The 12,875-nt window shown below is 36.7% G+C and overlaps 2 protein-coding genes across 4 annotated transcripts in view; one reads left to right on the top strand and one right to left on the bottom strand.

Annotated features, from left to right (window-relative positions):
* The window catches only part of LOC122830626 (inactive phospholipase C-like protein 2), a 39,731-nt gene extending 26,865 nt beyond the window's left edge, over positions 1-12,866 (bottom strand). The window contains exons 1-3 of one of the 3 annotated variants that reach the window (XM_044116133.1): positions 12,737-12,866; positions 12,518-12,584; positions 11,811-12,263 (exon numbers count right to left, since the gene is read on the bottom strand). In XM_044116133.1, coding sequence (XP_043972068.1) covers positions 11,811-12,062 — 252 coding nt within the window. In that variant the 5' untranslated portion in view covers positions 12,063-12,263; positions 12,518-12,584; positions 12,737-12,866. Of the gene's footprint in view, positions 1-11,810; positions 12,264-12,517; positions 12,597-12,656 lie in introns of all 3 variants that reach the window. The other 2 variants (XM_044116131.1, XM_044116132.1) reach the window with 2 other exon arrangements.
* The window catches only part of LOC122830627 (raftlin-like), a 192,332-nt gene that overhangs the window by 26,843 nt on the left and 152,614 nt on the right, over positions 1-12,875 (top strand). The window lies entirely within an intron of this gene.

The following is a 12,875-nucleotide window of genomic DNA, read 5'->3' on the forward strand; positions in this document are numbered from 1 at the left end:
CTAACGGGAGTTTGTGACCAGTTGTTAAAAAAAGATGGAATAAAGTGCAATAGCTAGTAACACAAGAACTGGTCACAATTAATGAAAATCTGGGCCAAACAGTAATATCACTGGAACAATGGAAGCAGTCCTTTTACATATGATTGATAAAAACATATAAAACTTCTGATTGCATTTTTTTTCTTCATTATACCATAGAAAAACTATATATAAACACTGACTCCATAAAACTCTGTCCCAGTGAATGTCTGACCCAGATTTGAAGAAAAGCCCCTAAACATTCATGAGTTTAAAACACATTTTCTGCCTTCATCACGTCTCGAGCTACAACGTTGGAAGCCCAAGAGCGCAGTGAGTCATTCAGAAACCAACTTATGAAACCAAAGATGAATAAACGCACCAAAAGACGGTTGTGGTCAAACTGATGACGCGTGACATTACTAACTTACATTGTTGTTACAGAGTAACATAATGCTACCAGGTTGTCAATGCCAAAATGGTTCTCTCCAACAAGAACCACAAGATTTAAATGATTGGCGATGTAATGTTCAATGCATTGAAAGTAAATATGCCACAATCCTGTTCACACACAGTAATTAACAGCTTCAGTATTACAGGTGAATCTCTATTCACTCCAACATTTAGAGAATGATGACTAAATCAGATTTCAGTCTGGCTTCAGTATGTGAAGTGATGACAATCTGAAAATTAATGACCGAACTGTTGACCTGGTGACTGGTAGTCAATTTGTTTGATTTTTCTTTTTAAAGCTCCATGAATTTCTTTTCCCTTTAATGTCTTTGGAACTACTTGCAGCTACTGAGAAACATTTAATTTCTGTACTTCCAAAAAACCCTCTGGGATCTATTTGCTATGACTTCAGCAATATGCAGTACTCTGGCTTTCCTGTTTTTGGTTTTATCGGCATTATCTAAAGTGTTGGATTTTGTTACACAGACAAGTATCACTTCAGCCAGGAGTAAAATCTATACAACATTGAATATTTTTTAGAGGTTGAAAGATGGTTTACAGCAGACGTACATTTCCCTGTGTGCTCCGTAATAAATGCTTTTAGGTTTTACTGCTGCTCAAATGTTAAGAGAGCGGAAAGAATGGTCAGACCAGTGAGTGGAATTGGTACAGCTAAATATGTTAAGACATCCATGACGAGGACAAGCTGAACATCGAGTGAGTCATAAAACTCACACTTCATTACCTGCAGTTTCTTTGTCAACACTGAGTCAATGTTGTAACAACTTGACTGATTCGTTCCCTGAGCCAGGTAGTTAGTCGGCTGCAGGGCTACCAGCCAGAAATACTGAACCGAGACGAGAGAAAAGTACCTGATCAATATAATTACAATCATTGAATGCTTCCTTTACGATTAGTAGACCATTTATTGGAGGTATTGCCAGTTGTAAAGTACTTGCTGTAAAATTTTAAATAACTAGTGGGTATACTTGATTATGGGCTTAACTTTGCTTCTCAGTATTATTTGCCAAATTATTCGACAGTTTAGATGAACATGCAAACACTCAACTCACCACATTCTTGTCAACGGTGAGACTGTCAGAACTTTTGAAACCAAAATCTTATTAAACCATCATTACTGGTGAGGCCGTCGGTACCGTTTGGTCTTTCACTCTGTTATTATTAGACTTTATGAGTTAGGTAATTGTTGAGATCCAGGTAGATAAAATCAGGGAAATCTCCATGTCACTGTATGAATCTTTCATACCATAAACCAAACATTTTTTTATATTTCATCCCAGATCATCTTCAAAAGAAACGTATTGTAACCGTACAGGAGCTAAAAATTAATCTTTGCTTTAGAACAATAACACATCCAACATGCGTACAAATACTGCTATCCAAAAAAGTTGCATAAAAGTTCAGGCTGTGATCTGTGCATGGGTAGGATCTTGTATTGATTATAATTTTAAAAATATCCTATAGCAATTCTAGACCACGCAACAAGGGGGAATCATTTTCAGAAGCAGTTCATACACCGTCAGACCAAAATGCAGCTAAAAATAACTTTTGCATCCATGAGACAAGCAAGACAGACATTATGACAACAGCCTTGACCTGACAACATAATTTGATGCATCATGATTAAGCCTGTGAAGTACTTGTTTGGACTCCACCATAATTGGCACATCATTTTCTCTTTTTAACAGGGTGATTCCACAGTTTTTATCTTCTGGCAGAACTGTGAAAAGACGATAAAAAATGCAGACAAAGGATCCGAGACATTCTATTTATTTGACAGGATGTTAAGTGAGACACAAAGTGGGAAGCAAACTGTAACCATTGGGTCATTATTGCTTCTGCCACCGGCCGCCCACTTACAGGATGGTTATAATTCACCAATGACTGAACTGTTATGTGGAAAATAAGCGTAGCCCACAGGAGCCTCAGAATATGAAGCTGTTATATAAAAACATGGTGATCTACTTTTAACAGTGTATCTGAATAATCCACTGTAATATTTGGAGCACAAGAAGATTTTTAATTAAATCTGTGGAGACTAAAAATATCATTAATTATTTAAGTCAGAAAGACACTAATCCCATTTACAAGTAATTAAGTTTATTTTCTATTAAAATATATATTAAAAGTAAAAGAGCTAAAAATATTGAAAACTGTTTGTGAAGTAGTGGAGTGACCGTCAGATTATTAATCTTTGACGCAGCAGTCGAGGGTTTGGCCTCTAACATTTTTACCGTTGCTGCATATCTACCCATTTTTCTTTTTGCTTGTTTCTTGTCTGAAAATTGTGAATGAAAGCCATTAGTGCTGCTGTAGTGTCCAACGCAATGGTCAAAATCTGTTCATGTCAATTAAAATAAGTTTCAAAGGAAAAAAGGAAAATAATTAAATGTCAAATGTTTGAACATTTAAGCTAAACTTTAAATGGATAAAGTTATCTTATGTCGTCCGGGAGGTTTTTTGTTACCTATACAGAATTTTTAGTTACCTTTTTAAAAACCTCTCACTCTTTCCCAGCAGGAAATTCACTTGTAGCGTTAGCATATAGCTTTAGCACAGCTTGCATATGGCATCCTTTAGAAGTTTGTTGTTTTTCAGTCCAGCTGCCTCACATGGAAAATAAGTCCGATTTATGCACTTTTGGTTACTTTGTTGACTAAGAAGTCGCAGACTTTTTCTTCTCTGAATGTTTTCACCATGTTAGCTGAGTTTAAAACTTCCAGCAGGAGCTCAGCTTGAGCTGCTGCAAGAAGGATTTTGAGGCAAATATCTTATTTTGATTATTTTGACAACCTTAGGCAGAAGACACTAAAACGCGGCTGCACAATATCAAATATTGTTGAATACTGTGATGATAATCTGCTGGGATTTATAATACATCGTCTTTGCAAAGTATTTTCATCTACCCTGTCTGCATGTGGACAGAAAGTGCAAATGCAGCAGAAAAGGACATTACTTTATACCACAAAACACAGGTACGGAACAATCAGTTCTTCCTAGCAGTGCTCTCTGCTCATCATCGATGTCTGAGTCAGAACTTCATGTTGACTTGTTCTCTCCAGCCTCCTCAGTTTCTCTCCATTCTGTTTCAAGATAAGCAACTGCAGGGCATTTAATCTGGGGAACTAAGTGGCAGATAAATGGATTGCTGTGCACATTGCAGTGGAAGCAGACCGCAATGTGCACAGCAATCCATGCAGAGAAGGCATGGTTAAAGACTAAAGAAAATAAATGGTACAACATGACTATCAACTCAGAAGGGAAACCAACATAAACCATTATTTATGTACATAAAAATGAGCCCTAATAAACATGGTTTGATTAAGATTTATTGGAGAGAAAGTCTTGTAACCTGCATGATATATTAATATAAAATGATACGCAATAGTTACTTTCTAGGTGAAAAACTATTCTGAAAGGAAATCAAAACCCAAGCATCTTTTTAAAATCCTCAAATCTGCCCTGAGGTAGAAAACTCTTCAGAATATGCATGTGCACACCCACAACAACGCTGTACAGCTAGCAGATAACTGCAAACTACTACAGCCGAAATACTATGAGAGTGTCGTTGGTACTGTCCCAACCACATCCTCCCATCACTTCAGAGAAATAGTTTAACAAGAACTCGATGCTCTGATGGTGAGAACATCAGTGCTTTGTTACCACTGCTACCTAAACTGCACAACCACCTCACTGCCATTTAAAAACTCGTAGCTGATAGGAAAAAAACACAACCTGCTCTACATGCAGATGAAGGCATGATGAGCAGCAGCTTTTATTTACTGAAAATTGGTTAAATCTGTTTCCCACAAGTGGAAAAAAAAATTACTATGGTAATCAAACTGCTGCATCTTTAAAGAAGAATGTGTTTTGTGATGCTTGATGATAAAATAAACTCTCCTTTGGGCTCGGTTTTTGGAGGATCATTCATATTTGTTATGGATGACATGATTTGGTCCATTTCCAGTCATGAATAAGAGTTGTGCCTGACAGACCTTGGTAGTACAAGTAGTTTTCTTTATGCGTAAACAGACATTTCTGACTCTGACTCAGTGAACATCTAACCCATCTGTGTGCTGCATTACTAATCAAATGCCACAACTGTCACATTTAAATGATTTGACCAAGTTTCACTTATTTCTTGCGCCTCATCACGACGCCTTGCAGTGAGCCGCCTGACATGACAGAAGAATCATTTAAGCCAATGAACATTTTCATAATGATTTCTCCTTTGGCACTGGGCCAGTATGCTAAACTGAACAAAGGATATTAGAGCCTAAAGCCACTGAAAAAACAAGTTATAAATTTAAGAAGCCTTTTCTCCCCTTTGACTTTATCAAAACGCTAACCGTCTTCAATAGGAAGAAGAAAAAGACATTTATTGTAATTAAATGAATCTGTGCATCCCGACGGCAGAAATCAGCAAAGTTCTTAATTAAAAAGTGAATATTTTCTTGAAATAAGTCTTAAATTGTTTGGTGATCTTAAAAGGAAAGAATTACATTGACAGAAACGTCAATACTCCCCATCAATACACAGACAGAGGCTGGGCTAATGTCCAACACCAACACTGTCAAGAATGCTAGTTTACAGAAAAGACAGATTGTCTATTGTAAGCAGAAACACACTCCTAATTTAACCACTCACATATCTGCTAATATTACTAGACAATAAAGTTTCTAAATAACCTAAAACCCTGGAAGACACTACAATATATATTCTGATAAATTACAAACAATAGAGTTGTTAGTATTTAAATCTTTGAACCAAACAGTAATTTTGGACTTTAAAAATGGCTGAATAAAATCTCTCATGCAAAAGTAAATCAAAAAGGAGTGAACTTTTGGTTTGGTCATGTTCACCGGCAATAAGAGCAGAGTAAAAGAAAAATTTATATCCATAAAGTGAAAACAAACTAAAAAAGAAAGATTGTTGGCTGAAATGGTTTGACCGATGAGTAGAAGTTCAAAGGATGAACTTTTTTTTCTCTAAATAAAAAAACGAAAGTGTAAGGTAATCTTTCTACAGAAGTATTGCAAGTCCTGAGATTTCATGCACATTTTCATACTCTGACCAAGATGTGTGCAGAAATCACTCACCGTGCTTTAATCCATGTAAAATAATTGTTTGTTCAATAGACAGCAGGCTTCAAATTGTCAAAATATGCGATGTTTATGATCAGACAGGCATTTCTAAGAATACTCTCCAATCTGTTATCTCATTGTACGAGCTTAGAGCTCACCAAGTTATGAAACTGCATCTCTGGAGACCTCAAATAGACAACAGTGAAACACACAGAACCAGCATCAAAGAAGAAGAAGCTCAATCACCATCAAATCAACCTGAATCCCAAAGATAGGTGGCCAAGAGTTAAAGAAACACAAAGAAGAAACTTAATTTGGTTCAGAGAAAGGAAACATCTGACCAATAAGTAAGAACTCTTGTCCAGTTCTTTGATTTCACCAAATATGGTTCTTAACTTAGTAAATCGTTTATTTTTCCTTTTCATTCCCCTTAATTAAATCGGGTATTTAGAATTCCAAAACATGAGTGAAACCCACTTTGAGTTTCAGAGCTAGAGGGAAAAAAAACATAAATCAAACCTTAAATCAGAGAATAAAACCCTGAATGTTCATTCTCAGTTCACTTTGGAATTACCCTTTAAAGGAGCGTCATTATGATTTAGGCACAATTGGTATAGAAAATTAGTTTAAAAAACCCCCACTGATAATAACCAAGGGCTCCAATAAAGATAAACAACAAAATACCAAATCCAGGTCCAGATTACCATCAGCTTAAAAGAAACAAACTTTTTTTTAATTTATATTGAGTGTGCATGAGTGGAGCAAAGCTCAGACTTGAAGAGGGAAGATAATGTAGCACATGAAATCAACTAAGATCCAGTAAATTCTTTCAGTCGTACAATTTAAACTTTTTATCTGCTAAATATTAGTTTCTATACACAGAGGCAGAAAGAAAATCTCTTTGACTGAAGCTACCTCTACAGAAAGCACCATGATTACACTTTTATGCCAAGATGTTTTCTGATAACTCAACATAGGATGAAGAACAATTTGATGACTGTCCTGCTGTACAACATATAGTGACGTGTTTTACCAGGTGTCCCTTCCAAAGAGAAACAGAACTACAATTTTAATCAACAGACATAAACTGAACTAGAATTTATATCATCTAAACATCCAAAAGTATTACCAACATAACTTTTCAGTACCTGTACAAAACCAGCTTCAGTTTGAAGATTCTGAGATAATTATGGAGCAACATGGAAGTGGACTATATGAACTCCTGTCGTCAAATCATCCACACATACTGTTGCACAAATCATAATATTTAATATGAATACTACATTTATATTGATAAAGCAAGTAACATCATACTCGTTAATAGTTGCTGCTATTGTGTTCTGTCTTTGTTGTCCTTTCTCATAGAAAGTACTCCTGGTCACATTCTGCTGTGTTTTTCTCACTTTCTTCTCCTATTGACATCCAGCTGATCAAGGCACATGGCCGCTTTTGAACTTGGCTCTGGTTCTTAAGGAAGTTTATTTTTGGCAAAGTGTTTGTTTTGTTTTTCTCTACACGGTCACCGAATGCTTACTCAGAAAGGAAGTTGCATTGAATTAAGAGATTAAATGCCATAAACTGGTTTCCTTTGATAGATACCTTTGTTACTCGTCTTGTATGGGTTTCTGAAAATGGCAAACTGTTTTGTAAATATATAGTAAATATGTAGTCTGCTCTATAACAAACTTATTCTGCAGAGATGAGATTACTTTTCACTGTTAACTGAGGCTATATGAAGTAAATTGGTCCATCCAAAGCCCACATTGCTCCCAGTAATCACTCAGGAAGCATCACTAAAAGAGTTCAGAAAAGTTCTTCAAATTAAGAGAACCGCTACCTCTTCTACATAAATTTTTTCTCCACTGCTCTCCATTCTTCCTTCTTCAGACTGACAGCTGCAGCAGCATTCACAGGGTGTACATTAAAAATCTGCTGTCTGTAGCAACACCAACATCTCTCAAAGGCAGGGGTCTCAAACTCCAGTCCTGCAACTTTTAGATGCGTCTCTGCTGCACCACACCTGAATAGAATAATTAGGTCATTAGCAAGGCTTTGGAGAACTGATCTACACAAGGAGGAGGTAATTAAGCCATTTCATTCCAGTGTTTTGTACCTGTGGCACATCTAAAAACTGCAGGACAGCAGCTCTTGAGGACTGGAGTTTGAGACCCATGCTCAAAGGCTTTCAACATACTGTCAACTAATGCAATACCAGGAAGTGTCAACATCTGCTTAAGCAATATTTCACATGTAATGTAAGAAACCGAACAAAGTTTGGACTGAAACGTAAAACTCCATTGATGTCCTAATATATACATATTTCCCATGAATTACATGTATGTATGCTCGACAGCAGAGTCACGTCTTGGTGAAAGGTTTTCTGAGGTCAAGTTTTTATTTTCTTCCCCAGCAGTAACAGGCAGCCAGTCTGCAACACTGAATCATAAAAGAGAGCACATTAAAATTAATAACTTTTTATGTAGCCATGCATACCAACTTAATAAAACTATTTAAAAAAAATGTCCTAATTTAATTTTCTGTGTGCGTGTGTGTGTGTAAGTAGAACAAGATTTAAAATGCAAGAATATGACTGAGAAAAGTATTTAAAAATATGTATATTTTAATTATCTTATTTTTTGGCATTTCGTAATTGATTTATTCTCAAACTGTAAGAAAATAAACACTACGTTGTTTTGCCAGAACTTCTTCACTGGGTTGGCAATGAATCCATAATGTTTGGATTCATTCAATGTTTGCTTTTGTTTTAAAAATTTTGATTTATTTTTCAAAAATAAACGTAAACCAAAACCTAAAATTCCTGTAAACATCATGGCACATTAATCATCTAATAATTATTTTTTTTAAACGTACAACCTCAGCTTGCAATATATTGACATGTTATCTGAAATTCTGTTAATTTTTGCAACGAGCTTAAAATAATTTTAAAAAATTACACTACTGGCTGCAGTCTCTTCTGCATTTTGTAAAAAAAAAATGCTTAAATTATGTTGTTACCACATAATGCCTGACAGGCCACATATGTTTCCTATTTTGTTGACTTTCAAAGCCTACCTTAATCATTTTTATGGTCATTCTGTGATTCTCATTAAAATGTTATAATTGATTCAATACCCAGCACTGCCTGACCATAGACCAACTTGTTAAATACTCCAGTTTAGTTTTGCATATACAAATAGTCTCACATACACAACATCTTCTTGTTTTAGAAGTCTGGATATGATCTTATCCTTTTGTTTTGAGAAGCCTGAGTGTCTCCTCTGAAGTAATTTGATAGAAACCAGGATGCTGTGGCATGCAAACAGAGCACCCACAGCTCCAAACAGTCTCCACTGGCTAAAAAATCAGTCTGAGAAGATATCAAAGAAGTCATTGGAGAAGATTGAGAATTACATTAAAATCCTAGATATTTAAATAAATTAGTAACGAGGCTTGTCACGTTTAATGTGAACACCAAAATCCTGAGAAGGACTTACTCTACAGTGAAACTCTCTTGAAGATACTTGGGCAGAACTCAGTTTATTTTTTCTTATATGAATATTTTGGCAATAATAGTCAAGAGATTTGTCAGATTAGAAAACAGATGATATCACTTCCATCAGGGCAGAAGTGTAGTAAATGCATACAAAAATGATTTTCTTTGAAGGATCCAAGACTGTATGTACAATTTTGGATGTAATCTTTCAGTGCAGTAGAGGGCAGCACTGGAAATGTCTACCATTCAATTAATGTTAAACTTAACTAAAATACAACAATAAACAAACTTTAAATAAATTTCCTCATCAAATTTACAGTGTTTAGTATCAAACTAGTCTAAAATGGCAACATTATGTTTTGAATACTGCTGAGACAAACTGACAATGTCTGTGTCTATAAATTTAACATTGTTTGTGTGGTAAGAAAGCAAAGCCCACTGCTAACTCTTCTGCTGCAATTAATGACCTGTGACTATAGTATTTTCTCTACAGGAAGACATTCTGTTTAGGGAATGGGGAAGCATAGTATGTAAATTTTTTGCACTTGCTACAAATACAAAATTACATTATGAAAATAAGTTGCCTTATACTTAAAAGTATATTTAATGACAGGATAGAGGCCATATTGATCAAAACATTCTGTTTAGCTTTTTAACTTTATTCAACAGTGGAGCCACAACTAAAGACAAATATGAAGAAACAAGAAGTGCAAAGTAGAAACCAAAACAACATCAAAATCAGCTGGAGATAAAAATAAGCAAACAGAAGAAAATAAAAGCAAAACTGAATATGTAATACAGAAACCCTAATTCCTGGAGATTAATGCACATGTTTGAAAAGGGTCTTCACCTGAAACACTTGCAGCCTGCTGCATCTCCTGCTCAGACCTGATGTGACAAATATGACAATATTGTCACAAACTCATAAGTGAGTTAACGTTTTTATTTTTGCCACTGTACTGTGAGGTAATGAACTTTAGAGTCCTTATCTATTTATTCACTGCTTAGATCACTGTTCCATGATGCAACTTCAGTGAAATTGATGTGCGTTACATCATTAATCAAATAAAGTAAATCAATGAGAAAGTCTTGACATGCCCTAAATTACATGAAGTACTTTATCATCTCAGTTATCTGAGCAGATTATACTATTCATACCCCTGAATTTTCTCAAGGAAGTTTTAACAGTATCAAGAAATGATACAGGCCAATCTTTGTTCAACCTCTTAACAAAAGTTTCCTACCATGTTAATTGTTACCACTATAACCATCTTATACACATCTACTAAAAGATGTATTTTATTAGTGCTTAATGGGCTGTTCTGCTATTCTGCTCATTATACAGTACCACTTTACAACAAAATTACTTTAGCTGGGCTAAGTTAGGGCAGCTCTTGAGTAACCCTTAAGAGTGATGAGTGGCCCTCATAACTGTTTTGGGTTTGTCACAACCAGAAGTATTTCCAAACAGCAGAATTTGGACACCTCCTGTTTTTTGCTTTTTGCTCTGTATCATATCTCTTTATCAAGTCATTCTACAATCCCTTACAGTTTATATTGGTTAAAGCATTCAATTGATTCATCCTTTTATAATATATCTGGTTTTTGTGGACTGTTTTGTTCAGCCTCTTCTGTTTCTGGTCCTCCTATAGTAGCTCCTATTTCATCTCTTTTTAGCATGAGCATTCATATATAAAGTTGGTAATTCTGGACTGACTTAAATTGATAATCAGCTTCTTGTTACTACTTAACATGATATTGAAGATTACATTAGAGCTCAGCAGGATCCCTTTAAGAACACATGACTAGGTTTAACTGGATTACAGTGGACCAGGGGGGATTTGCGGTGGTTGGGAACATCTATTGCCTGCTAATAGCTGAAATAACTGAGACCCCCTCTCAAAACACTAGTTCTACCTGCCTATTTTACTGGTTCAAACACTATATACCTTAATATGCATTAATACACACTGTGAAAACCACCTTAACACCACTATAGAAGCTACCAGCTACCTTATCTCCACCATTCGGGGTACTGCCAACTAGTCAGTGGCAAGAAAACAAATGGTACATCAGGGTGTGCTGCTTTGGAAATGCCAGCCAAGTTTGTCATGTAGCATTACACCTAGGGATCTGAGGTTCCCACGTTGCATTTTGTTTCAAATATTGTCATCGTTCTAAAATAGTGGACTGTCATTTTTACCTAAGATATTTTTTTATACCTAAATCATTTTTTTGACAAAAAAAACAAGAGGTGATTTTTTTTATTTTATTTCAAAAATCATTTTTAGCAGAAAATAACTTAGGCCATTGTTTTGGGAAGTTAATAATATCTTAGATATGCTAATAATGAACCACAATAAGTCGTGTCAGACCTAAGATTAAACCAGCAATTGGAGCTGACCTCTGCTGTACGACATCAAAGATTGTCTGGATTGCCATCATTAGGGTCAAGAGTTTTGATTTATTTTCCTCCTTCAGTGCTCTCACACATCTTTTTTAGGTTTATACATAAATACAAAGACTACTCTAGTTTCAATTATTTGACCTCATACACAAAAAGATGAAGAACTCTATGTGAGATTATTGTCACACATAATACAGGGTGTGTTTCTGATGACCTAATTACTGGTGTGTGGTTAAGGAAACACCTTGTACACCACATGCACAGCTACCCCAACAGGAAGGTTGTAACTTCAGCACCAGAATGCAGCGCAGATCGTCCCAACTTCAAAGATTACCTTAATAATGCTGCTCCGGCGAGGTATGTCAGATTTGGCATCCGGCCCCACAGAGGTGTTGGCAGTTTCTACTTCGGCTTGGCTGCCAGGTGTGACCGGGGAACCTGAGCACATCATATTCTCCGAAATCCCACAGTCTCCATTCAGAACCGACACTTCGCAATGCGTCTTCCCCGCATCCTCGTCGCTGGGCACGGCCGTGTGGCCGAAATGAACCGGAGGGAGCCTTCCGTCCTCCCCTAACTCCGCCATAGGCACTTCGATCTCACACTCTCACAGCACTCAAAAACAAAGGTTTCGGCTTCACTCTGATATCCCTCCCAGTCTTTTATTATTATTACTACTGTTATTGTAATTATTGCCTCGGTGTGACATGTGCCGTCTCATCTCTCGGTGCTCATATCCGCCAGGTTCCTACGGAATGAGAGGCTTCCTCCGTGCACTGAGCTCCGTCTGTGAATTACAGATAGGATTTATGTTGACAGCATAAGGAGAGACCTGAGAAGAAAGCTCATTTTGTTAGCACTGAAAGCGGATGTTCTCAACATACAGCATGCACCAGTCATTTTTCATGTGAACGAGGGGGGTTAATGCATGATAATGCCGTTCACACCTATTTATTTAAATAAAAGAGGCTTTCTGCAGATAAAATAACCTCCTCACAGAACTCATAATTAGCTAGAAACGTCCCCGGGTCCGCGTCTTACCTTTAGAGCTGCTTGGTCTCTCCATAGTCACAGCCCGTGTTTCAGCTGAAGTTGTTGCTCCAGCAGCCTAAGGGGCAGACTGTCGTTTGTTTTCTGTCAGCTCAGCTAGTTAGCAGGCTAACAAAGCTCGCTCACTCACTCGCTAGCTCAGGGAAGTTAGTTTGCCTGAAGTCCAACCGGCAGCTTCTTCTATTGGTTGACGAACTAAATAATACTAACCTGGCTCCGTCGGCGACTTACTGCGGTCAGCACCGGTTCGGCTCAGTTTTAAAAGAGATAAAGAGCGCCGTTAAATCTGTAATCGTCAGTCACTGAATGAGTCGTTTCCAGGGAACAAAGTTGTATATGTCTCGTGAAC

Source organism: Gambusia affinis, linkage group LG05, assembly GCF_019740435.1.
Source record: "Gambusia affinis linkage group LG05, SWU_Gaff_1.0, whole genome shotgun sequence".
NCBI classification, from domain to species: domain Eukaryota; kingdom Metazoa; phylum Chordata; class Actinopteri; order Cyprinodontiformes; family Poeciliidae; genus Gambusia; species Gambusia affinis.